General features: G+C 46.4%; 1 protein-coding gene across 26 annotated transcripts in view; it reads left to right on the forward strand.

Moving 5' to 3' along the window:
* Window positions 1–3,289: 3,289 nt before the first annotated feature.
* The window catches only part of CAMK2G (calcium/calmodulin dependent protein kinase II gamma), a 2,374,050-nt gene continuing 2,349,387 nt past the window's right edge, over window positions 3,290–27,952 (forward strand). For 24 of the 26 annotated variants that reach the window (XM_069610673.1, XM_069610651.1, XM_069610671.1 and 21 more), the window contains exon 1: window positions 3,317–3,528. In XM_069610673.1, the coding sequence (XP_069466774.1) occupies window positions 3,464–3,528 (65 nt within the window). In that variant the 5' untranslated portion in view covers window positions 3,317–3,463. Of the gene's footprint in view, window positions 3,529–27,952 lie in introns of all 26 variants that reach the window. The other 2 variants (XM_069610663.1, XM_069610670.1) reach the window with 2 other exon arrangements.

Raw genomic sequence — 27,952 nt, forward strand, 5'->3', positions numbered from 1 at the left:
GTGTGACGTAGAAGCGGCCCTGATCTGCGAGCCATCATGCTCCACCTTTGCCACAAAAGCACAGTCCAAAGGAATGGGTGCCGACCCACCGAAGGAAAGATGCGGGCCTTTGGACTGACCAGTCTGGGAGGTGGGTCCATTGCATCATAATGTCCACGGGGCATCACATTGACCGATGCCCCTGTGTCCACAAGCACCGGGACAGGGGACTTGTTCACTTCCATCCCACACCTCGGTTAGCGTCTGTTCTTTGACTTGAGGGCCCCCACACTGGACACGAAAAAGATGTTTTCTTCCTTTTCCTCTTCTTCCGCGGGGGCACCGTCCTCGCCCTGGATGACCTGGGCCACGTTAGGGTGGTGATTTTGACGGAGGAACCCTGACAGAACCGGGCCTCTGGGCACCATCACTGGCAGGGCCGCCTTACACATGCGGGAATAGTGATCCGCGAGACCACACCTTCCGCAAGTGCTCCCCGCCGCAGGGCACTCAGCAGGGTCGGGTAAGTCATATCCACACTTCTGATACGACTCACCAGCTCTCCCGCCCCTGTCACGGAGGCCGGTACCTGGTCTTCTGACACCTCTGCCACCCCACCACATGGCACATACCTCCTCTTTCTTTACCGGGCGCGATCGAGCTTCCATCCTGGACGCCCGGGCCTCCCACACTTCATGGCACCGTCCCAGCTCAAGGATGCGGGCAAGTGTAGTGCCTGGTTCTCTCAGCACCTGCCGTCTCAGTTTTCCTGATGAACAGGCCTGAATAAGCATAGTCCTGATCATGTCCTCTGCATCACCCCAGGCACATGCCAATGACAGGCGTCTGAGGCGTCCATAGAAGGTGTCCAGCGTCTTGTCCTCCTTCTGCCGTGCCAACAGCATTACAAACCTCTCATAGTCGGCATTGGCGAGAGGCAAGAAGTGATCTTGAAGAGCAGTCTTTGCCGCCGCATAGGAGGCGTTGGCTGGTTGGAGGGACTCAAAGATTTGTTGCACTGCTGGTCCAGCCGCATACAGCAGGGTTGCAAGCTTGCTGTCATCATCCGTCTCCATAGTGACCCTGAAGTACATGTCCAAACGGTCCACCCACCTCTTTCACCTGGGCCCCAGGCTGGATGGCGGGCCTGAGACATCGAACTCCGGAATAGGCTACAGCGCCGCCGGGGCCCGCATCTGCTGCATGACCGGTTGCGCCACAGGCGGAGCTTGAGGCAGTGGCTGGGCTTGGGGCTGTGGCTGGGCTTGAGGCTGCGCCACAGGTTGGGGCTGAGCTTGAGGCTGTGGCTGGGCTTGAGGCTGCGCCGCAGGCTGGGGCTGAGCTTGAAGCTGTGGCTGGGCTTGAGGCTGCTGCAGGTTCGCGGGCTACCCACCGTCCTGGTCGTCAGGCACATTAATGGGTTAGAACGCACAGGCACCCGCAGTGTGAAATGGGAGACGCAACTCACCCCACCAACACAATCCAGTCCCCACCAGGGGCCTTGAATTACACCAGTCCAGGCACACACAGGAAATACAAGTCCAGACCTGATGATGATGATGGTGATGGGTGGCAGAACTCCAGACCAACAGTGTGCCTCACACACATACACAGCAGCTGGGCACGATGATGAAGGTGACAATGTAGATGGGAGTCCTCAGCTGCAAAATGCTGTGACCCAGCCTGGATGTCCCAAAAATTTAGCCAGGGAGGTATAAGGGCTAAGCAGGCCTTGGCATCTTTCCCCCTTTCCTCGCCTTCACTCGACATAGTTCGCCAAAAAATAAATAAAAATGTGGGCAGGTACAGCTGCCGTTATGAATTGCTCCAAAAATTAGGCATGGATGCCCTGCACGAGCCCTACCGGAGCCTCATGAGTATCCCCTGCCTAGGATTCAAAATGGCCGCTAGCCGCGAGGCATCTGCCCGGCCTTCAGCGTGGATCGAATTTCATGCAGTAATCCGATCCGGATCAAAAATTGAAAATCACATCACCGCCGTGCCCGGGCAACGCACCAACCTCGTTGCCACTGTTGGGGGTCTCTCCATGACCTGTTCGACAGTTCCCGTGAGCCCCCAACCCCACAGACACATGTAGGCACACACGTCTGTTTAGCTTGGGCTCCCCGGTCGCACTACCGTGGCCGGGAACGCCTCCTTTATTTATAATGCACGTGGTTGTGCAACGTCATGCTTCCGCGTGCGCATCCCTTAAGGGGGCAGCACCACATTCACTATGCTGCTAATCGTTTTGACCAGTTTTGCTGAATAATATTCTTTAAAATGCACCATTTGCATCACATTTTATCAAAAAACTCGCCCTTGGGTACTATTCAAACAGTGTCACAAAAGGAATTAAGAGCCATTTCCAAATGTGGGCCATTTTTCATTGGTGCCCGAGAAATTTTATGGCACAGTCAGACCCTATTCAAATCTGTCATACATGCTTCGCAGACGGTAGTGAACGTGCTTTAAACGTGCAAAATTGAGCCTCTGTGTACTGACCTAAAATTGCGATTTTCGTAGGGGGCTGTGCATTAAAATGACAACGGAGGAGACTTTATCATTTACACTCCCTTCTCAATTTCGGATTTCACTTAATTTTAGGCAATAACTTTTAATACCCTTCTCACAGGGATGAAGAAAGTTTTAAAATCAACATTGGTGTAACTACACTGATTCATTCAAGAACACATAATTTCAAAGAAGAGCAAGTGATCCTGAGTTTGCATCACAGCTAGGATCACTTCGGTCATCTACCGGGTGCGTTTTTTTTTTTTAAATCAAAGTTACGACGTTTAATATTTGCTGCTGGCAGTTCAGTAAAGAAGTTTGTTGCAAAACCTGAAATGGATGCATACAATACGGCGACAGAGTTGCGGGCTTTGAAGCTAGGTAACATTCACAGTCAATTAAATCTCATAGGATTACAGTAACACCCCTTGTCTACCCCTTTTACTTCGGGCGCAGAGATTTCAAATGGGGGCTATGTTTCCTGCACCTTTAACCTTTTCGTGTTACCAAGCACCGCCTCTCCTTAACTATTCTATCTGACTCCTCCCCTGGCTCAGTACCTTCCATTATCCATTCTTGCACCTCCTTCCTTCAGCTAGCCCCATTTTTTTCCCTGTCAGTGACTCTTCACCTTTAAGGCTCCTCCTCCCTTCGCACGTAAAACTCCCAAAGGCTTCATCTCACTTGAGTTACTGTCATGCGGCTCCTGCAAGCTTTCTGTTCTTCGTCACTGGGCGTTTACTTTCAAAGCCCCACCTTGGCTCCGCCTCTCCCCGCAGTGAAGGCGGCTCCCGGCAGATCTCGCGGTGCTCCAGGGCTCTTTCCTCCTCTTGACGGCAGTGACAGTGCGTGAGTCTTGCATTCGGTACAGAGAATCGTCACCCATTCCAACCAAAGAGATCACGGACAGGACTGAAGCCGGGCTACAGCATATGAGAGATTGAGTGAGATCCGCTTCCCGGTCTCCGCTATGGCTGCCCCCGCCACCTGCACCCGCTTCACCGACGATTACCAGTTGTACGAGGAGCTGGGCAAGTAAGGACCGGCCTATTACTCCGACTAATACACAATGTTTCCTCCCAAAGCCGAACCGCATTACTGCACTCAGCGATCGAACTGATAGCCCCCATTCAAAGCGCACACCCTTAAGAGAACCTACCAATCAGATTTGATTGACCAAGGAGCGCCCCCCCTAAACAGGTCTCCCCAGATCACCCTGCAGTTGAACCTCCTACCGACTCCAGCGAGCACCGCCCACTAGCAGCAAGTTCCGCCTTCTGACTGCCGAAATGGTACATAAAGCAATGATCTCTCCACCTTAGTTCAGAAGGACCCTACCACCTAAAGATGCTCTGCATCAAAGAGGCCTCCACTTCACAAAAAAACGCCTAACCAGTGGGGCCCCATCTCTCATCAAAGAGCTTCGTTACACCTGTGGGAGAACACGAGCTGAGGATGGTTGGAGTATTATACCTTCCCACTGTCCTCATCGTTCAAACTCATTTCCGACAAGTAATAACCTTAATTCCCTTTGCAATACCTAGCCTTGCTACCCAACTAGGTCTTTATGCTTTAGTCATTTCTAATTGTTGCTTGTAACAAGGAACCACACTCTGAGTCCTAAAGCTTTTGACACAAGGCTGTGCTAATCCCTTTTCCTGGCGCTCACAGTGCCATTACAAAATTATAGATGAAAGCAATCCTGCAATTCTTGATATGGTTGAAACCAAAATTCAGATGCATTTTATTGAGATATGCAACAGCCTACACGTGTTTCGACCACTCGGGTCATCAGGCCATCACGAAACGAGTAAGTATATTTCTGTTGATGACCTGAGTAGTCGAAACTTGTGTAGGCTGTTGCATGCAAGTGCAACTGCATTTTTGGATCAATCGTACAAAGAATTTCAGGATTTCTGGCACTGTGAGTGCCAGGATAAGGGATTAGCGCAGCCCCTTAATGGTTGTTTTCAGGTGATCATGGGTCCAGGTCCCTAATAATCTTAACTGTGCAGCACAGGGATTTATAATCCTATTGATGTCTTGGACTTAACCCTTAAATGGCCGCACTCTGTTACATACGTGACCTAAAGCTAGATTTGTGTCAAAGAAATACAAATACGACCATTTACAACCTAACATTACGTCTCAGTCACTACGCTGGGCCTTCATAATCTTAAATCCTATGCAAGGCTAGCTATTCAGTCTATGCCTTAGCAAGCCTACTCTCATGTAAGTTGCTGTACATGCACCGCTCTCCTGGGCTCCCCATGCAGATGTTGTTGGGTTCTCTGTCCCCTGCAGAATTCGGGGCTTCTCTGCCGCTGCCCCGAGCAGATGTTGTGTGGGTTTCTTGTCATGCCCTGGCATTTCTGCTGCTCCCTGCCCCGCAGCGTCTGCTCTCTCCCCACACCTAGGTGTCCCACAGGCTCTGCTGTCGTCCCTGCAGGTGTGCCGGTTGCTCTGCTGTCTCCCCCTTGCCGGTGTAGATACCTGAATTGCTCTGCTGTGTTATTCTGTAGGTATCCAGCATGGACTGCCAAATCCCTATCCCCTGCAGATGCCACGCAGGCTCTGCTGTCTTCTCCCTTCTACACTCCTGGAGCGGCGCATTTCTCTTTACTGTCTTCCCCTGCCGGTGTCCGGCTGCTCGGCGGCTTCCCCTGCTGGTGCCTTGGCCGCTGTGATGTCCCGCTGCCGCACCATGTACATTTATCAGCCTGAATCCCCTGCACACCATTCGATTTTTAATGTCCTGGCTCTAGCAGGTAGCCCAGGGCGGCCAGCCCCCCCTAGAAAGTAGGCCATGCCAGGGGGACCTGAGGGAATATGGTGTGGATTTCACTCTGCACATGCAGCAGCAACCTCCGAGAAATCATTCTGAGAGGCTGAACTGGAGGAGGTCGGCCAGGATTTGTTTTAATTCCCAAGACAATGATGTATGCCTCACAGCTATGGAATGACCAGGGAGATGGTGGGCCATTAACACCTATAAGTGCATACTTGTTCAAGCTGGCTGCCTACAACTATTTTCTCAAACCTAAAATCACAGTTTTGCTCTCTGTAATTTAAAGCATGTTTATCTTTTTTGTGGGAATATAGCAGTTTTTCGCATCATGCTTAATAAAATGGTTATATCAAACAATAAATGACGGATCATGTTGCTTGAACACAGATTTGTGAAGAAGGTGCGTCATCTGACTGGGGGACCTTACAAATTACATTCAAAGTATTTATTCTGCTGGGTTAACTATTTGAGTAAAAGTAAAAAGATAAGGTTCATAGTAACACAAATGTAATTCTGGAGTGTAGTAAAATAAAAAGTGATAGATGTAAGGCTTTGAATTAAACATTACCAGCACTGTTGCTCTGCGCAACGTTCATGTCATTACAGAAGGGGATAAGCCATTAGCAAATTACTCTTGGTGCTGCCATCAAAAGGTGCAGTCCAATCTCAGTTGCTAGGCCATGACCCCTCTGCACTGGAACACAGCAACCACATGTATTTTTAGGCCCTGCCGTCTAGCAGTTTGGGAAGGGCTTCTCGCATTGGTGAATAGGCCAAGACTGATTTAAGCGATGGTAAAGAAGGCTGGCCAGTGCAATGCTGGTGGTTATAATTGATTCAGACTTTTTCCTATTAGGTTCAAGACAGAACTCATGCAGCGGAACACAGATGGGATGGAGATACAATGTAACGAGAAACACACATCCTATGGGTGTATTTGGTCATTTATCCACCCAATGACTAGACATGGCTATGTTAGAGTCCATGGCATTACTACCACTACCTGCCTCTTGCCACCAAAAGTAACCTTTCTGGAACTCTTTGAGCAAGCCCTATCACAAAGTAACACCAAATGTGTTGCTAATATAGGGCCTGCCAGTGTTGTATGTAAGCTTTCTTTTAGTGTTTAATTACTTAGTTGCCACTGCAAATGAGCTCCTGGGCTGATAAAAATATCAACCAGTTGATTTTATAAGCAATATCTTTGTCAATGCCTCTGCCTGAAGTACTGTCTTAAACAAGCAATCGCAAAGCCAACAGTTTTTGCTTGTGTATAGGTATTAGACATTTGCTAGGCAATGCCATCATATGTCCAAGTACCCGCACCATTTTCCAACTGTTCCCATCTTATGGCCAGTTGGTACCCTTATGGCAGTTCCTGGCAAATTCCTAATCAAGCCCAAGCTATTTGCTTTGTCAATGCATGTTGGTTTCGGTTTGTCTCCCAAAGTGAACATGTATATGCCCAAATGTGAGTGCGTTGCTTGCTACGCCTAGGTAATGAAGATGCACCTCACTGAGTTGGTCCAACAAGGCTCTACCCTACCTGAAAATGATAAGGCTAGGATGACAAGTATGGACCAGGTTCATATCTTCTCATGCATACTTAACAGTGGGGCTCCTACCTAAAAAGAAGGTATCTTTGTCTGTGTGGAAGCTTGGGCTAGTCTGCCACAGCGTTTCATGATTCAAAGTAAGTACTGACTTGATAAGCTCATACTGTTTGAGTAACTTAAGAGTTTGCATTCCAACAGAATATGTCATGTGCATTGTGGGTCTTGTTTGGCAAGTATCATGTAAATCATGGGTGCTGGGTGTTTAGGCAGTGCCGGAAACCCTTAAAGAGCACATTTAAAATAACACGAGAGAAGAGCATTTCATATAAAAAACAGTATTTAAATATTTCTTAAAGAGTACATTTGGAGGTGGGTTTAACATTTGGACCTCGGACAAATGCCCATACACTGCTGCTCTGCCTCTTCCCCCCGCAAATACAAACATCCAGGGCTGCACAGGCCCTCCCACTGAGGTTGTATATTTTTAACGTGTCTCAGAGGCAACTTATTTACAAAAGGAAGTGATTAACAGAAAGTAATTGGAGATGAGAACAGGTAACAGGTAGTGACCATTGCTATGGCACCTTTTCTTTACATTATATAGGGTTTTAACAAGCTATTTAAGTGTTATTGTTGGGTGTTTAGGATACAGAACAAGCAGTGTGAAACATTGATCTTGTCATGCATTTCATTTCGCTTTGTGTCTGTATGAGATTTTTTGTAAATTCTCATTAATGTCTATGCTGGAGCCTATATGCTTCTATTCAGGATGGGGGAAACAATGCTACAATCATAGGGGGTCATTTTCCAACCCAAGCAGAGTGCAAGAAGTGGTGATAAATGCATTTAGCTCCACTTTTTATGACCTGTATGATTTGGCATGTGAGGTTGGAGACCAGAGGTCCCCCTGCCAAATCAGATTGGTTTTTCACCAGCATGTATTTTTATGTTGGTTATGTTGGCAGAAAACCAATGGATTCCTCTGGGGTCCATCTGACATTTACACCTGGTAAAAGCAGGCAGATTCCAAAGGAATCCATTGTGGTAGGTGCCCACAATCATTAATTGTGGAAGTGATTTACACTTATCCAGACACGTAGTGGAAATGTAAAGAGCAAAGGTGATTTTCGCCTGTGTTTTACACTTTACTTTTCCAGTACTTGGTTGAAACAATTACAATTAATGAATTGCCCCTTTTGCAAAAAGTGCAAACAGGAGTGGTCCCTTCTTGTGCAATTTAGGATTCAAAACAAAATGCCCACCTTACTCTTTTCAGCAACACATTTCTACAATGATGAATACATTGTCGGGTTGATTTTTCATTTGACTTGTGCATTTTTAAAGTAATCTGTATGAAATTAAGTATTATTGTAGGTATTCAAAACCAAACTCCAACACATATTTGTACCAAGTTGAGCTTGGAAGATGCATGGTCAAGTATCTAAATTTCAGGCAAGACTTAAATTCTGGCTTTACCACTCAACCAAAGTGTGTGATCCTGTACACATCATTTAATTTCACTATGTTGTACCTGCTAAAATTAGGTGCCCCTAGAAGTAATTCATTTTGCATTATAAGCTATTGCAAACGCCCCACTCATGGTTTAATAGATGGGCAGCACAAGCATTGGAACCCGCCAAGAACACACATCTTTCTTAAAAAAATATCAGGCATTTATTGAACAAATCTGTGTTATTCAATAGCAAATCAAAGTAAACACATCAAACAAAGTCATAATAACCGGTATGTAACAAACCATGATGTGCAGGGGAGCAATGCCCTCTCCTCCCTGCCACACCCCACCCCACCAGGAGTGATACCAGGAGGACAGAAACCCCTCAAACTGGACAGTCTGCTTCCTCAAGCAGCTCTCCCAGCTGTAGCACTCTCTCCTACATGCTAGCAGTCCCTCACACCCTAAACTCAATTAAAATATGCTGCAAAAATGCTATGTACTTTTCCAAGGAACACAATCTCCTATTCCTTACTTTAGTATTCTGGGGAGGGTGGGGTCATCTTTCACATAAGATGGAGGGACCATAAGCACCTCCTCTTGGGATAGCCACAGTGTTCAGGAAGGCATTTTTGGGCGAACACCATCATCTGAGATGGTACAAAGACTGGGGGCCGCTGTGATGCTTGAAATGCATCAGAGAGTCAGGTCCTCTGTATCCTTGTCCTTTGCTGCTTTTTATCGTGTCTTATGTCGTGTTTTCCACGCAAGAGTTCATGAGGGACTCCTGGCGGTGCAGCTCTCTCTTTTGGTTTGGTGTACAAACCCATGGGATACCCTTTTGGCACCCATGGGTGAGGGTACAACCCTGTGCCCCTAGTGTATGTTTTTGGGCACCTGTGTGTGGCCCACAGAGCAGGGTATGGGCTGGTGGCAGCTCCATGCTGAATTTGACAGGTGCTGTGAGTATCCTCCATTTTGGGATACCCAGGCCCTGTCATTGGAATCAGTAGATTCCTGATGAAAACCAGATTGCCCCCGGGGCCTCTTGCCTTCCATCACCTGGTACCTTGGTTTTCCCAGAGTCCCGGGAAGCCCGACTCTGTCCCTTCCCCCTGACTGGCTGTTGAGTGGAGGTTCCATATATGGTAGTGTGGGGAAGTGCCAACCAGACTGGCTGGAACCTTCCCAACGACCGTATGTTGTGGGTGGGACCTTGGTGAATGGAGTATGTGACGAATATGCATTCTGTGTTGTGGATGTCTAGTATGCGGTGTTTGACACAATGACTGAGGCAGCCCTCCCCAAAACTGGTATGCATGCAGTGTGTAGTATTGAATGGCATGGTACTTGTCCGAATCCACAGTCTCTGTTGTGATTGTCTGGATGGAGAAGAATGGCCTGAATGGCCTGAATGCACTGTATGCCTGATTGGCTGACTACTGAATGCCCTTCTGAGTGATTGGTTGCCTGAGTGTGACCCAGCAGAATGAATGGGAGATCAAGACAACGAAATCGTTCAGAAGCTGAAGTTGAAACTGGAATCGTAACTGACGCTGGTCAGAAGCTGACATTGAAACTGAAGTTTAACCTTGAAGCCCTGCTGGAAGAGAGTGCTGCTGCTTTACTTCATCAATCTGAAAGCTGCCGTGTCTTCAAGAACTGACCCAGAGAGGACCTGGTTAGGCACCCTCTTCCCGAGCTACAAGGGACCATTGTGCACTGTTAACCTTCGCCGAAGCTCCCTGGAAGTCAGACCCTCGACAGGCTGCCGACCGGAGACAGGGACCGCCGCGGAGAACAAAGAGAAGCACCGGACATTCTGTCCACCGTTGTCGACCAGGGTTGCTATAACCGCCGGAGGCCTGTCTAAGTTTGTTGCCCAGAAGCGGGGACTGCTTGACACCGTGCCGTCGACGACTGGAGCCGCAACGCTCCATTGATTAAGACATTTGATTCCCGGACGCGCTCGTCCGCACCGCCGACCGCCTTATTCCACCAGAGAAGGCCATCCGAGGAGCATCCGCCGGTGGGTTTCCCACCACCCAAAGACCGTAGAGAAGCCAGATGACTCGACGCCCTTGCTGGCCCAAAGTTCTTCACAAACTCTTTATGGTCGTGAACTATCGACATCGAGGTGCCCCGCACGCCTCTTCCTTGCAGGACGTCATTGACTCGTCGTCGAGGAGCACCGCCAGGACCGGAGCTGCCACCTCCCCACCGTTGTTCACCCTTTCTTGGTAGGATCTCGACGATCTGTGTGTGGCTCCTGCTTTAAAGGGAGTCGCTCAAGAAGGAACCGTCGACGACCCGTCGTCGAACTCTGCTATTCCAGGTACATTGGGGTGGTAGAAACATTGTAGAAGGAAATAAGACTCATTGAACAATATATGGACTGGGCTTGTAGCATACCTTTATTTTACTGGTTGCCCACGTGGGGGGGATCTCCGCACAGAGCATTGTCTAGTGGTAGGGGCCAGTATTCTGTTAGTGCGCGGTACAAATATCCTTTACCATTATCACCACCTGAGTGGTCCCCTGGCGCTCTGGAAAAAAAAAAAGGGAAGGATGGGAGTGAGTTAGCAGGAATAAGCTGGAAAATTGCAAGGGAGCCGTGATGTGCTGTTGGCGGTCTCAGCCCGGTGGGTCTGTTGGCTGGGCTTGGGGTGCTTTCCATTCGGTAGCCGTTGTGTACTGTTGTGCGAGTCTGTGTTTTGTTGTTGCAGTGTAGTGAAGTTTGTGCGGTATGTTGTGCTATAGAGTTGTGGTTGTGTTTGTTTAGAGTTTGAGAGGTGTATGCAGAGGGGTCAGATTGTTAGTGACTTGGCTGTGATTGTACGCTTGGTCCAGGCTCGGTGAATCGCATGTCAATCATTGAATCACATTTCTATCTAGATGTGGCGCAGGCTAAGCTTAAGGATTCCATTTAAGTGTGGCATATGCCAACAGTAATATTTCTATGTAGATGCGACACAGGCTAGGTTGAGCATTCCAGCCAAGTGTGGCATATGCCATCAGTCATATTTCTATCTAGATGCGAGATTGGAGCCTGAGCTAGGGCAGATGAGGAAGGAGAGATGCAAGGATTCCGAAAGATGGAGTGAAGGGACAGCAGGAGAGCAGGATCAATCCGGGAGCTAGGAGTGATGAGAGGATAGAGAAGGGGAGTTCTGAGGAGATTAGAACTTTCAGAGTATCTAACATTTTTAAACCTATTTTTAAACCTATACCGCGCAGGTGAATGTCAGATTTAAGTGTGGCACATGCTAACATTCACAATTCTAACTATATACGGCGCCGGCTAACAATTATTGCACCTGTCTATAGGTCAGTTAATATTGGCTTTGCGGACCTACCAATGATATGTAAAGCGCTATATAAATGCCATGTAACATGCCACGTAACCTAACATAGCAGTATGTTGGTACGTAGTGCTGTGCACCATTTATGATGAAGCCAAGAATGTATTTAGGTTGGTGGTCACTAATCTCTTTAAGTATGCGTGTTGTAATTCTCTTTCTGGAGCCGCCTCTGTGGGAGCCGCCCTTTGCCCTGGGGCCCTTGGCCGTAGGGGCTGTCGGGCAGAGGGCTGCCCTGGGGTGTCCTTAATGAGGTTGCAGAGTACCAATCGGGGCCGGAGAGAGGTCTGAAAGGCGGGGTAAAGGAGGTCCCAGGAAACGGCAAGGCCGTGGGTGAGAGCTCGCTACAGCCTCCCGCCACGTGCTTTTAAAAGCACGCACATATATTTTTTTGGCCTGCTATGGGGTGCTGGGGTGCTGGGGGGGGCGCAACTCACCTGCCCTAGGGTTTTGCAGCAATGGCCAAATTTTCTAACCAACTGCTTTCCTCCTATGTCTATTGTTGGGTACCTTTTTATTAATTGATTTGTGTGAAATTTGACCAGAGTACAGTTGATGAACTTTAATTAAATCTGATAATAATTGTGGTACCACTTAGAACTGTATATATTTGCCATTGTAGATTAACTGAGCACAAAGTGAGTTATTGTGAGTGTGTGTATATAACCTTGAACCTTAATTATATAAAGACTGTGTTTTAACTAATACAGTGTGCGGACATTCCTTTGTGGGTGCTTGGGGACTACACTGTACTTAAGAACCAGCCTGCATCTCTTCGTGAGAAGCTAGGCCTTGATTGCTCGACCTGCGCTACCCTATAGAGAATCTTGGCTGGGGTCCTCTGTGCCTCTTCTCTACCGTATAGAGGGCAGAGAGTACAGAAACCCCCCTCCAGTCTTTACAGCCTCACTGCTCAGCCCTTAGAGGAGGTGGAGGATGCATCACCCTCTGTTCCCCAGCCAGGCTAAGAAAGACATGCTGGGGGCTGGTCGGAGTGGAGGTAAATGGGAATGGTGATTAGGGGAGCTGAAGGAAGGTGGCTGGGGGTGAAAGGGGGAGAAGGATAGGACATAGTATGAAGGGAGGAGCAGGTGGGAAGGGAAGAAAGGTAGAATTATTTAGCAACACTGTTTTCCGTGCTTCTCCTTTTGCTCTGTTTATTTATTTATTTATTTATTTTTATTATGAAATCTGGATCGACGCCAGCACTTTATTTAGGGTGTTCATAGACCCAACCCCATTTGAATTTTGGCTCCCCTTATCACAAAATTGGCCCACCAAGATTCCTGGAGCCTGGCCTGCTATATGTGCGTAGAGGTTGCCCTCAGGTGGTTACTTGTCACCTGATTTGGCACTGCTGTCAAAACCAGGTAGGATCTTGCAGGTAGGTATGTTTTGAGTGCCTCCCCTTCATTCTTCTTTTTCTGTGTTGTCCCTTTTACATGTCTTTACCCTTGTCCAAACCCTTTCTACCTAGCCCTCCCCACTTCCCATGTGACCTGCCATAATACTAAGGAGTTATTTCTGTAGTGGATGATTCCCAGAGTGAAGAAGGGAGTGGCATTGTTTTGTTATTTTTTTTTTATTTTATTTTTTTTTAATATAAGTGGCGCAGTAGGACGTTGGGGCTATTGCACATACAAGACATGCAGCACCTGGAAAGATGTTGTTCACTTGTGGCTGTAGTAGAATGATCATTTTCAAAACCTTTTTTTACCCTGTCGTCCCTCTTTACTTGTCTCATTACCAAAGAGTAAGGTGTTACATAGGAATCACTCCCTTATTGAACATACCGGTGCTGTGCATGTCACGCTTGGGAGGGCCTGGGTTTTGATCTTCAATGTTCTTGGCTGGGATTCTATGATTCCCGGATGCACTTTAGTCTGGTTAAGTTGTGGCCTCCTTGCTACCAGATGATTTTGAGGCAGAGATGCTGGCGGCTGGGCATATTTGGTTGGCAGCTGCCTCGCATTACTTTACTTATACCTGGGTCAGGTCCTTGGCGCGTAGTATGTTTTGCCGCCTTTCCTCTCCCTTCTAGTTGGGGAGCTGGCAAGATGCACCCCTTTTGCCCTCCCCTCCCTTTCCCTGGGAGAGTGGGTATTGGCAGTTGATTGGCTGTTATGCGTTTTACCCAGGCTTCTGCGTTAGGAAGAACAGACAAGTGTACTTAACGTTACACCAGGGCACCTTGGGCATTCTCCCTTAAAATTGGAAATGGTACAAATGTATCTCTGGTTTGTGATGCTTCCAAGTATGGAGGTCACTTTTCCTATGCTAGTATACCTCCAAATGTGAAGAAAAGGCTGTGAATGACCTTGCAACCGGTAACTGTGTGGATTTCTGTCGTCTGACTGTTCTATTATTCACCAGCAATGAGTGGGTGAGTGAGGTCAGGGAATTTTATCCTGTCTTTGATTTAAAGGATCTATTGGGGCGCCTCACTTTGTCTACTAGGCTAAGTCCCTCTTTTGTTCTGGCAAGCAAGTTCTCTCCACTGGCTTGCTTTTCCATGCAGTAGATATGTCTGGACCTTCATGAGCAATGCTTGTCAACATGTTTGTGGGCAGGACCGAGAAATGTTTCTTCAAGGTCCCTCTTCCCAGTGGTTACTGAACTCTACCCCATAACATCTATAGGTGGATGTTGTGCTTTTAACTGGCTATGTTGAGGAACACCTCCGATTTACCTGCCCCCAGCCCTTCCCGCACAATGAACTGTTGGACTCAAACAAGAAAAAAAATGACACCTACCAGCCGATAACTGTGATTATGCCAGGCCTGCTATACGCAATTTATTTTTCAAACGCATGTGTAGACCTCTATTGGTGTATATAGATATGAATATGAAACACCAAATAGACATATAGTTGGTTATACAAAAACATAGAAAAGAAACATCATCACTGTCAAAGCTTCTGCAGAAGACACCTTCCTCTTAGCCACTACGACACTGGTTAGTCCCAGTGCAGGTAGGCAAATGGAAAGCGTAATAACGGGATCTGAAGCGGATCGTCCTCCCATCCAGAGAGAGTACATCACCCGGGGATCCAAATTCTGGTGAAGCATTGAACTCTTCTCGGGCGATGTAGGCTTCAAGCCCAAGGCAATACTTGACGCACGTAGTGTTTCTCTAATTCAGGTGACTGGGATGCACTGTTCTTTAAGTTGAGTTGTCCTGCATGATTTTACCTGCTCACAGACACACTGCCATAGTATGGCGTTATTTCAATACCCCATGTAGGAGAAGTCTGGTTGTATGACGCAGGTTGAAACTAAATATGTCTCCGGTTATAATGGTATTTCTAGGGACCATTCATATAATATTAATGTGGTGTGCTCTGTACAGACCGATTTGACGGGTTATCTCTTGTCATGTAGACCAGGTTGACAGGGGTCCTTCTCCAGATTCTTCCTGGAGATAATGAAATGGAGGTGGGTCACACATCGGTTCTGTTGATGGAGCATTGGACGCTAACCCTCTTGGAGAGGGTTCTATCATCCCCCAGGTGAGAAAATGACACCAGCACTCTGGGGCACTCTGCCCAAATTCCCATGTATTGTTAATTTAATTCTCCTTTGGCATTACTGTTTCTAGGCTTGGGGCTCGTAGGGGTTGTGACCAAAAGGTTCCTTTGCTCTTGCTTTCTTATTCCATCAGTTATTATTATAATTGTTGTTTTATAATGCGCTTAATAACGAGTGGTTTCTAAGCACATGATTTTGAACCTGTTACGTTGTCTTGCTTCCAAGACAAACGTGTTGCCCCTGAGCTGTCCTTCCTCCCCAAAGATTTCGGTGCCTTAACATGGGCTATAGTTCCTTCTTGACCGTTTGAGTCCTGGCCCTTTAGGTTCTGTTTCCCATGTGCTCTTAGGGTGTGCTTGTGATGCTTTGTCACCTCTATGATGCAAGGGAGGGTGCATTTATAAAAAAAGTTATTTTATTTTTTAATTGTTTTTATAAGCTTTATTTAGCATTTTCAACGTACCAATAGCCCAACAAACGGGCTTATGACACCATACACAAGAGAATGAGAAAACACAAAATCGAAAAAGCAATACACCAGGAGAGATGCTAGCAATTGACATTCCAATCTGAAATGGCTGACCCCAGGCAATACAACACAGTAAAGTGGGTAGGATCTCCCCGAGACAATCTAAGCACATATCCACCTGCCAGCTAAGAGGGGCACGTCCCTACCACCTCCCATGATATTGACACATTGCCTCTGTCCCCTTTGGACATCTCACCTCCGGTGCCTAGAGCCCCTGTCACTTGACAGCAGTGAGAAATGCTTTAAGAGGAGCGGCCTGAAGAATGATTGCTCCCTATTGTTCACAAAATCTATGAAGGAGTACCACACCTACATATAGTGCTGAAACTTCCCCAGCAGAAGGGCATAGATATTCTCCATGGCTAACATGGTCAACACTTCCCACCAGTAAGCTGGTGCTGGGCCCTTGGGGTTTTTCCCCTGGCTCGGGATTGTCAGCCTGGCCGCTTGCAGCGAATGGATAAGCAATGATGCCCTTGATCCAGACATGGGGTGTCCCCCTTCTGGTTCTACTTTGTCCAACACCACTATCGACCGATTCCACGAGAGAGACCAACTAATGATGTCTTTAAAATGCAACAGGATCTCCTTCCAGAAGGTTTCTATAACGAGCACCCCCCACCACATGTGGCCCAGATCCACATTCCTTCCAGCACAACTGGGAAAGCACTGGACCCATTTTGCTCAGTCTTTGAGGCGTCAAATGCCAACGGAAGCGCATATATATATATATATATATATATATCACATTTGTATTGGTTTACACAAATCAGTATTGCATTGCGGGGAACCCGCGTACTTCGACACATTTATGCATACCATTATTTTATAGCGTTTTCTCCCACTCCCCAAAACAGCCCCCCCTCCACCCCCTCATCCCTATCCCCAACAATGTTCCGGCCGTATCAAGGTTGGCTCTTTTTCATCCTCTCCGGGTTCTTTTAACCATTTCTTTTCCTATGCTTTGGCGGTTCACAGGTCTGGGTGGGCGTCCCAGAGTCAGTGTCCACAAGGTTGCACCCCTACGCTACTCTGTGCCTTCGCACAGCTCATTCACTCAAGTTCGGTGAGCCGGGTGTAATATCCTAACTCTGTGATAGGGGATCAGGCTCCTCCTCATCATCATCCTCCTCTCCCACCTGTATTCTGGGTCATATTTCTCCAAAAACGGTGCCCACTCGATGGCTTTCGTGGGCGACCTATTGTGCATTATCCTCGTCAATTTCTCCATCCTGTATAGGTCCAATGCCTTTGCTGCCCTTTCCTTTTTACTCTGGAGTGTTTCCCTTTTCCACTCCCCAGCCAGGCAAGCCCTTGCCGCCAGTAGGAGAAAGTGCGGCATATGCAGCAACCTCCTCCAGTTCTCCTCTGTTGTGTCCATCCCAAACGAGATCAGTAGTGGGTCCATCTCACAGGTCCCTGACCTAGCCCAGCACTCCTTCCAGTAGTGTTGCACCTTGACACACTTCGACCACATGTGCCAATAGTCTGCCACAAGTCCACACTTTCTCCAGCAGTGGGGGTCGGAGCCAGGGTACATCTTCCTCAGTCTTGCCGGGTCCCATTGCCACCTATACAATAACTTTAGCACGTGTTGCTTGTATTGGCAGGCTACTGACGTTCGATAGGTGCTCTGGCAAAGTCGTTCCCATTGGTCCGGGTCTATTTCCCCCATGTTGCCCCCCCATCTCCTCTTGATTTTGCCCAACTCATAGTGCTCGGTACATTTTGGAAATAAGTCCCCTAGTGCCCGCTGCTGTGTCAAGTATACGCTCCATAGGTGTCAAGTCTCTCTGTAGTTTCTGTTTCCACCCACTTCACATCAAAGCCCCCTTCAGTTGCAAGTATTTGAAAACCGAGAGGATCCCCAGCCCGAGGGCCGCTTCAAGTTCAGTTATTCCCAGAAAGCCATCCTTCTTGACGACCTGTCCCACCTGCTCAAGCCCCGCCTCAAACCAGTCTTGGAAGCGTTCATGACCCCGGATGACATCCCGAATGGGTGGTGCCCATATATGGCTCAGCGGGGAAGGCCAAGTTGTGACTCCTTTCATTCCCTTCCTTTCACAGCAAGTGCAAGTAGCGGGCCCAGGATGTTATGTAGACGGATCCCCCTTGGCATCGATCTCATGGGTGCCCATAGCCATTCCCCCAGGGTGACCGGGCGGAAGCGGTAGTTTTCAATTCCTACCCACTGCTTGTCCTTGTCCATACGCAGGTGAGAGACCAAGGCCCTAAATTGAGCCGCTCTATGGTACGTTTGCATCCCAGGCAAGCTGACCCCTCCCTTTCCCTTCGGTTGGATCAGGAGCTTATAAGCTACCCTCTGTCGCCCCCCGCCACTCCCCTACCCCCCCCCCACCAGAGGAATCTAAGCATCTTCGTCATCAAAGTGGGTTCCCGGTATGCCTATTGGGAGTGCCTGGTATAAATATAGCATACGAGGGAGAATCGCCATTTTAAGTGCCCGATCGATGAAATAGTTAGCTTTCCACACTTTTCCATGTCACACGTTAATTTGTGCATAACCGGGGGGTGGAAATTACATTCATATATCCTCTCCAGTTCCCTCGGTATGTGTACTCCCAAGTACTTTATACAATCCCTTTCTATTGGTATCCCCAATTCCGACCATCTAAGAAGCTGTTCCGGTGAGCCCTCACCCATAGGGAGAATGACCGACTTGTCAATGTTAATCTTAAATCCGGGCACCTTCCCATAATCCCTTATGACTCTCAGAGCGGCCTACAGTGAGTCTCCCGTGTCAGCAATGTACATGAGAATATCATCCGCATACATGCTGATCTTGTGCATCTGTTGGCCCCCATCGATTTCCCCTTATCTCCCCTTCAGCCCTGATCTTCTCACCCAGGGGTTCCATAGCCAGAGCGAAGAGTAGGCACGACAGTGGACAGCCCTGCCTGGTGCCCCTAGTCAACTGGAACTCACTAGACTTGGTTCTGTTAACCAGAACTCTAGCTGTCGGCCCCGTGTAAATTGCCTTGATGGCTCTACACATTCTTTCGCCCACCCCTATGTGTCTTAGGACCCTAAAGAGGAAGGCCCACTCCTCCCTATCGAATGCCTTCTCGTGTCTAAACTCAACAGTGCTCTCTCCTCGGGACAATTCCCCACATGCACCCTCAGGTCAAGAGTTTTCCTGATCGCATCCGGTCCCTGCCTTCCCGGAATGAATCCCATTTGATCGGGATGTATTATCCGTGGCAGTTTATCCTCAAATCTTGTCGCTAGGATGCGGGTGAATTGTTGTGTTTTTTTTTTAAAATTTTTTTTTTTTTTTTGTCGTCCACATTCAGGAAGGAAATCGGACGGTATGATGAGCAGTGTGTTGGGTTTCGTCCCTCCTTAGGGATGACTGAGATCAGGGCCTTTCTAAACTAGGCTGGTGCTCTCCCTGTGTCCATAATGTGGTTATATAGTTTCATAAAGTGTGGGGCCAGGATTCCAGAGTATTTCTTATAGAATTCAAACGTATATCCGTCCTCCCCAGGCGCCTTTCCGTTGGGGAGGCTGGCTATGGCATTTTGGACTTCCTCTTCTGTAAATGGGCTGTCCAGATGCGCAACCTCTGGTGCAGTAAGCCTACTCATGTGAACATCCCTCAGGTACTCCCCTATCTCATCATTCCCCCCCGCCCTCTATTTCCATCGCGAATAGTGATTCATAGTAGCGTGCAAAGCCATCAGCTATAGCACCTGGTGTGCGCCTTATCTCCTCTCTGGTCCCTTCTTTTCCTAGTTGTGTGACCCATCGTTCTGCCCTTTGGGTGCAGAGCTGTGCAGCCAAAAGCGCATCCACCATATCTCCATTCTCATAATATCTCTGCTTCAAGTATCTCAACTTCCAATCCGTTTTCCCCCATACCCAGGGCTCTTAGTTCCGCCCTTTTGGCCAGGACCCTCTCTGTAAATTCCTCTGTGTCCCTTCTTCCCGCATGCAGCTCTACTTCCATCTTTATTAGGTCCTCAAGAAGCTTCTTCTCTTATCAGACCTCTCTTTTACCTTGCCCCTTCCCTCATTAGTATTCCCCTACACACAGCTTTTCCCAGCATCCCATACTTTCTCCAAGCTCACCTCCCCTGTGTCATTCAGTGTGAAGTATTCCCTTATGTCCTCTCCTAGGCTATCAGAGAAGAGCGGGATCTCTCCAAAGTGAGTCATTACACCGCCATGCCCCCTCAGGTCTAGATAATCCGCAGATCTCAAGGGTCTCTGTCACCATGTCATGGTCTGACCAACCTATGGGCTTAATTGTGCTATCCAATCGTCTTGAGCCATGCTCCTTATTTAGAAGGAGATAATAGATTCTCGTGTAGCTCTTGTGCGGAGGGGAGTAGAATGTGTAGCCCTCTTCTCTTGGGTGTTTATATCTCCACATGTCCAAGAGGGCATAGCGTTCCATTGCATGTCCCAGATGACCCCACCTATCATCACCTACCCCCACTCCTCCCTCCTAGGTATTCTGTCCCATGTTGCATTCGCCCAGGCATTGAAGTCTCCCCCTACGATGTAGAGATCAGCTTCCCGCCCATGTATCTTCTCTAGTGCTTCTCTTATAAAGGGTTCCTACCCCTGCTTAGGGGCATATAGTGCCGCCAGAAGTATTTTGGCACCATTGAGCGTTCCTTCCAGTATGAGCAGTTTTCCCAGTAACAAGGCCGTGGCTACACTATCCTGGATTCGTAAATGGTTATGTAGGACGATTCCCACCCCTCCCTTCTTCTTGGGTCCGGAGGCCCAATGCACTGTCCCTATTCCTCCCCCCTCTCAACGCCCGCTCCTCTCCCTCCACCAATCTAGTCTCCGCTAGGAATAAGACATCTAAGGAAGCCTTCTGGAATTCGTGCACTACTAAAGAGCATTTAGTGGGGGAATTAAACCCTTTCACATTCAGGGTGCCCACCCTCAAACCCTTTTTGACCTAATTCACCCCCATAGCTAGTTATAGCCTTGGTCAATCCCGTCTCAGGACCTGGGTTCAGTGTCTCCCAAAGCGTGGTCCGTACAGATTTCGGAGAGATCTTTACCGGATATCTTGATTAGCCCTGCCCGTGCCAGTTTCCAAATTAAACCCCATATCTAACTTTTTAACTGTAAAACTATAAACTACCTCCAACATGGCGGTCCGAACCTTAGAATGTGAGACGCCCCCTCTGTCACCAAGGGCCACTCCGGGGACGGTAGGAAACCCTCCCTCCAGCCATCATCCAAGCAGTACTTTTACTTTCCCAAGCCTCCCATTCTTTATCTGGGTACCTCTTTAAAACTCTGCTCCATTTAGTCTCCTTACTGTCCTGAGCGTGTCTGATCTTTCTTTGGCGACGGGCCACTGAGCTTCAAAAATGTCCGTCCCGTCTGGGTCCTCCTCCTCCTCCTCTGTGGGCCAGGTGCCGATCATGCGCGTGTCTCTCGAGGTGCTGGGTCCGGTGGGCCCGATGGAACCCTTTCCTGATTACCCCCGGTCGACGTCAGATGTTGCAGTTCCTCCTTCGCCTCCTCAATTGATGTTATCCTGTATTCCATCCCTTCGGTCTCAAATTCTAGTGAGAATGGGTATCCCCACCGGGAGCGGATCTCCCTTTTACGCAGCCATGACATGAGCGGTCGGAAGCCTCTTCTCCGTGGCAGCGTGAGATTAGAGAGGTCCCGATATATAGTAACCCTGGAGCCTTCAAATTCCATCTCTTGCTGCTGCTTTGCTCTGTTAAGACTCTCTTGTCTGTCCTTGTAACTTAAGAATCTGACGACAATAGAGCGGGGGATGTTTCCATAGGGTTTTCCTCCCCTGTATGCCCTCTCCAACTGTACCGTTCTGCCCCCCTCCGCTGCAAAGAGTTGGTGGATCCACCTCTGGACCTTTTCCTCTACTTGCCTCTGGGTTTCCCTGTACGCCTCCTTCAGGCCCGGTATCCTCACATTATTTCTCCTCTTTCTATTTTCTAGATCGTCAATTTTGAGTCTCATTTCTTCCTCCCGCAGGTCCAGTTCAGTCATTCTGGCGTCCAAGCGCATCTCCACCATGTCTGCATTGAGCTGATTATGCTCCAAAGCCTCCACCTTGCCCTCCACCGTGTTTACTCTTCCCGTCAATTCTGTCAGCGAGGATTGGATGTCCCCCCTCGAGGCTTTTTTTTTTTTATTTTTTTTTTATTTTTTATTTTGTTTTTGATGCTAACGCATCTTTACAAAATTAATTTACAACACTTACAACCAATTACATTTCACATTAATACATATTATTTAAGAACTAGCATTTCTATAAAGCAGGCATTTATATTCCCTTACTGTTGCTTAATCACAAACATATTCTTTACTTACACAAATGCCACAAAACCCGTCGCATCATAAAAACACATCGGACATAAAAACATAAAACGCAGAGGCACAGGGACTCAACAACGGCCTCCAACTGTCCCAACCACACAATTACCATCAACACAGAGAAAAAAGTGCGGACTCAATTATTTTCACTAATCGCACCGTTGCCAAAATTATGGAATTACTAGAGCCCCACATACAACGGGTCCAAATTAATTCTCTTCCCATATGGGTATTAGTAGTACTAAATGCTGAAATGTTTTTAACTCTCGCCATTTCAAAAACTGTACAGAACAAAAAAAGGTGTTTCAGAGTCTCTATGCATTCAGGTTTTTTACAAAATCTGCAACTAATATCAACCTCTTCTCTATCTCTAGTGCCCCAATACTTGGTTCTTACTTTCGTGTGCAGTAAGTCGAGTCGAAAGCGCATGTAATCTGAACGAGTTTCCGCACTCGGAATAAGCACAAGATATTGCTGCCGAGGCACCTGAGCGTGCCTAAAACGTGCATATTCAGAGAAAGAAGAGTAACTCGATATTTGAGTGCAAGTCTCTGCCCAGTCATTCAAAAAAACACGCTTATGTGCAATGTGAAATCTGCTTTGAAGATCTTCAGCAGAGATATTAATACTTTCAAGGACAGACAATGTACGCTGCTTAAAGTCAGCAATAGATCGCGGCTGCGATGCTCTTAGCATATGACAAAAGTCCTCGTACAGTGAGTTTTCCTCTGGGAAACTCATTTTCAAATAAGTTTTCAGAAGACGCCATTTATATCGTGCTGCCAGTGAGTTTAGACCTAGCTCATGACGAAGTATTGCATTCGGAAGAGAAGAAGGAAGACGTAGTGTTGTTTTCCATAGCTTGGCTTGCAGTCTATTCAAAAACCTCGCTAAATCATTTAAATTCATATCTAAACCATAAAGAATGATAGATTCAACTTTTTTTGAATAAAATTCAAATAGTGGACTCAAAGAAAATTTACAAAGTTTACGACAGATAATTCGCATTTGATTCTGTAAAGGTATCACTTTTTCTGCAATCGCACGTTGCCAAAAGAGTGCAGATGAATTATTTGACAGATTATATCCCAAATAGGTTATCTGGCCTGCAATTTGAATAATAGAGGACTCTAAGTGCCACTGAAACTTCCGAATCTTTTTTTTCGAAGAAAGTATCAGGATATTTGATTTTGAGGGGTTTATAGTGAGATTATTTTTCCTACAATACAACACAAATGTCTCTAATTTATTTTGCAGCCCAGATTGCGTGCTGTCAAATAGTAATATATCATCGGCATAAGCCAACCACGAGAGATGAATCTTTCCGACCTTTACAGAATAAGATTTAGAGGAATCCCAAATACCTTCAATGTCATGGAGGTATAAGTTAAAAAGCACTGCTGCAAGATTACATCCCTGTTTAACGCCAATTGCCGTTGGAATAGAATCTGTTAGAGTACCTTTACTTGAAATGCGCACTCTAATGGAAGTGTGTTGGTGCAAAAGAGCAATGAGCGCTACCAAACTTTGTGGAAAATTGAGATTTATCATTTTTTTCCACAACCTATTACGAATTACAGAATCAAATGCTGATGATAAGTCGAGTGATGCAATAAAAATCGGACCATGTGCAGAATTATGAGCCTCCGCAAGTAAATGAGCAAGGACAGAAGCATTCAGCTGAGTCCCCATATTTTTTCTAAAACCCGTCTGTACTTTATTTAGAACTTTATCTGTTTTGATATGTTTCTCAACTTCATTAAGTAGAAGAAGGGCAAAAAGCTTGGCAGCGACATCAATAAGGGCAATTGGCCTAAAGGAATTGGGATCGGTGCAGGGTCCTTTTTTGTGTATGGGAATAATTATCGACTTAACCCAGGAATTTGGAAGAGCTTTGGATGAAAAAATAGATCTAAATATCCTCAAAAAGACATTGGCCCAAAAAATAGGGTCATCTTTTATGAGACATGGCGGTAAGCCATCAGGGCCAGCACACTTCGACGGTTTCAGCTTCTCAATTGCTACTATGACATCGTTGAGCACCCACGGACAGTGCTCAGGTATATATTTCAATAGATATGACATATCTTCGTCACAGAAACTCGTCGGGAGACTATATTTCTGTTCAAAGAATGAAAACCATGTATTACCATCAATTGCAGGTTCCATATGGGCTATGTTTGAATTGTCTGGTGTTCTAAGCATTTTCCAAATATCACGAATATTGTGATTACATAAAAGCTGAACCATGTTTTGATTGTTAGATAAATGAAAAGCACACCGAGTAGCCTTTATCTTACATTTATATAACCTGAGCACCTTCTTTTTTGCGCACAGAGCCAAACTCCTTTGCTTGGTCTCAAATTCTTTTTGTAGAGCACGTAATGCAATGTTCTTTTCAGATTTCAATTTCGACAGTTTGTTTGACAATATATTAAAAGGATGTAACTTCTGGGTATAGTTCACAGCTTCATCAGCAAGATCCTTAAGATGAAACTGAATAATCTGCATATTCCATTCGAGGATTGTGCCAAGCGACGTGTCACAAACACACATGTCGGGCCACCAGTCACGATTGACTAAAAAAGTCAAACGACGACAAATGGACTTGTTCCAACGAATAGAAATCAGCGATCTATCGCCCTGGACCAAAGCTAACAAATGGGCCCTATCAAATAACTCAGTTGTCCCTGACAACGTGCATTCTAAGATGGCATGGTCTCCATAGGGCAGAATAGATGGATTTACCAGAGAAAGTAAACCCGAAAGCTTCTTGGAGCTCACTATGTAGTCAATGGTCGAAGAGGCATTGCCCCTGTGCCAAGTGCAAGATGATTTAGATCGAATAAAGTTGATAATACACAATTGCCAACTAGACAAAAAGTTACTCCAACTTAAGCCATTCTGATACGATGTTTTAAAATGTTGCGAAGATTCCAAAGGAATGGAGCTCTTAGACGATGCATCTAAATAGGAATTAAAGTCGCCACCGATCAATAACTCTATCGTTGGTTGTATCTGGAAAAATTCTAAAAGCGAATCATTCAACATATTGATAGAATTCACAAGAGGGAGAGATTGAGGATTCCAATACAATGATATCAGCAACATCCTTCTTGGCACACCCACATTAAAGGTAACATCCACCAAAAGAAAAAGTTGGGTCGCAAATGTATGATTTATTACAAATCTAAGATCATTATTGAGTAGAATGGCAATTCCACCTACAGGCCGACCAGACACCGAACGAGCAGCACCTTGTTGTACAACCGTAAAACCGTCCACATGTAAATCGTGAACACACATGGTTTCTTGTAACAACAAGATCGAGGGTAAAGCACTCGTATGCCTATCAAGAAACCATTTTGAAATATTATGAAAACCGCAGCAGTTCCATGAGCAAATGGAGAGGCTTTCACATTATGACGGAACTATGGACCTTCCACCTGAGGAAGATAGATTCGTCGGAGGGGCTGCAATAGGCAGGTTCACCAATATTCCATTCAATACAGCAGTCAGTGAAGCTAAATGGGTTAAGATTTGTGCATTCTCACTACAGACAGCTGGTAAACCTTCCACACTGGGCTCCTTTTTCTTCACCACAGGCAAGCTATATTCCAAGAAATTCATAGCTATTTCCACAGAGTGGAAGGCTTGCAGTTCAAGTCCCAAAAATAATAAATCGGATTTATGTTCCCAAATCAGTCTCGCAATAATCGGAGAGACTACTTTGCACAACATCCGATTGTTATTCTCCAAGGGTAATTTAATCCAATCTATATCATGTGAGACCAGATTACGTAAGGAGGGAATTTTGTATAGGGCGTTCATCAAAAAACCACGATTGATAGGGGTCGTGCCATTAATCTTAGGGTTACTAATCCATCCAATAAGTATCTGATTTTCTTCAGAGATATCATTAAATTCGTGTAGGCTCTTGTCAGGTGCAGAGCTTAGAATTGCAGACTGCCCAGTTATAGCAGAATATATGGATATAGGAGGCCCTCCTTGTTGTTCAACCAGGGCAGCAGATATAGGTGCCAAGCCCAATGTCGGCAATACCATCTTAGCCATGTTATCAACAGGTACTGCTACATGCTCCAATTTCGGTACTATCGGCAAATGTTCAAGAGCATCTGGCCTCACCACACAAGCTTCGTAACAAGTCTCGAACGAAGGCTGAGAAGGAGGCTGAAGACTACAAGGAGCAGGCTTAGCAAACATTGCCTGCCCCAAAGATATGGTAGATGCATCATCAACACTTGATGCAGGCATCTTCCCAGTTAACACTGTGTGACAAACAGATTTTTTATTCTCAATCGTAGGAAAAAACTTGTTCAAGTTTGTTTGGCTGATAGCAACAGATGTAGGTTCTACAACAGTACTGAGGTTGCATACAGGAATATGTCTGTCGTCTACCTTCTGCAGCAGAGACGAGACCTTATTTGCATTGTTAGTACACTCAAATTTACTCTTAGGAATTTTTTTAGGATCTTTAATTTGTAATGCAAATTGACTCTCGACAGTTAATTGACTTGCATTAATTTGAAGATCTGCTTCTCCAATATGTAAAATAGTCGCAGAGCCCAGAGTCACTACCTCCTTAGAAGCATCATTCTGTGTAACATGTTCTGTGGTGGAGATGTTAGAGGCACCTTTCTTGTTTTTATTTGCTTTGTTTTTGCGTTTTACTGCTCTCTGGAATGCCTTCTTCATTTTACGGGACGCATGATATGTGTGATTATTCAATTCATTTTCTTCGGCTACTACCTGCAACTCGGTAGATTCGATGATATTCGTAAGAGCCGACGGACTGTCAGGCGTAATCTGGTCTTCCATACATGTAGGTGAACTGATGCAAGGCTCACACATATCTAACTTAAAAAGCTTAGAATTATACATAATATTTTCAATTTGCAATATTCTTTCATGATGTAATTTAGCGAGATCTGCAAGTTCTATAGGCGGAGAAGTCACACTAGGCTGACCCTCAACCGCCGCTTGGGCTACCGCAGATGCAAATGAAGTAGGCATACCATGTAATAGGAGCGAGGCATTAATTGTTTGAGTGCTTTGCGAGGTAAGAACCTGCGGAGCAGGAGAAGAGAACACATTCCTCCTTACTAGTTCCACCATACGCTCTGGACATCTTACATGGAAATTATGACAGGATTCTTGCGCCAACATAAAACCCTCAATCTTGGCTAGATGCAGTGAATTTGCCACAACAGAATCTTTCAAATCTTTTAGAAGTACATGAGTAAGTTCGTGGCCTTTATCAAGCAGATTGAGAATTCGTGTCAGAACAGGAAAAGATTGTAATTCCTGTTCTGATTGAGACACCGAATTTCCCATGTTGATAATAGGAGAGCTTGAGGTGTGGGGAAAGGCATGCTCCAAAGGAGAAGCCTGAGGGAGCTGTGTAGCGGGAGGTGTCACCCTAAAGGCTTCTTCAGAATTGGATACCCCAGGTGAACGCAAACCACCCGGAAGATTACCACACATATTAGCGAAAACCTTGGGCACTTCCCTGCTACTAAGAGACACATCCATATTATATGAGGGTAACGGATGAAAATGTACTTGATCACGCAGGCCACACGACACTGCCACTGGGGTTGATGGTCCCAAAGATAAACTAATGCGTCTTTCTAAAGCATCGATTATCCCAGGTGCTAACATTGATACGTCAGAAATCGGTGGATAAGATTTCCCCGTCTCATCTGCAAGAGCTACCACCGATACATTGTCCTCGTTGGCAGATTTCAATGTAAAAAGGGGAAATGCATTAGAGGGCGCTGCGGACTCATACAATAAAGTGCCATTAATAGGAGGCCCTGAGCCTTGCAATAACACGTTTGAAACATCATCAGTGCAGGTTATATCAACACATGTAGGCAAGTGATTT

Source organism: Ambystoma mexicanum, chromosome 8, assembly GCF_040938575.1.
Source record: "Ambystoma mexicanum isolate Mex_15411 chromosome 8, UKY_AmexF1_1, whole genome shotgun sequence".
In the NCBI taxonomy this organism is placed as follows: domain Eukaryota; kingdom Metazoa; phylum Chordata; class Amphibia; order Caudata; family Ambystomatidae; genus Ambystoma; species Ambystoma mexicanum.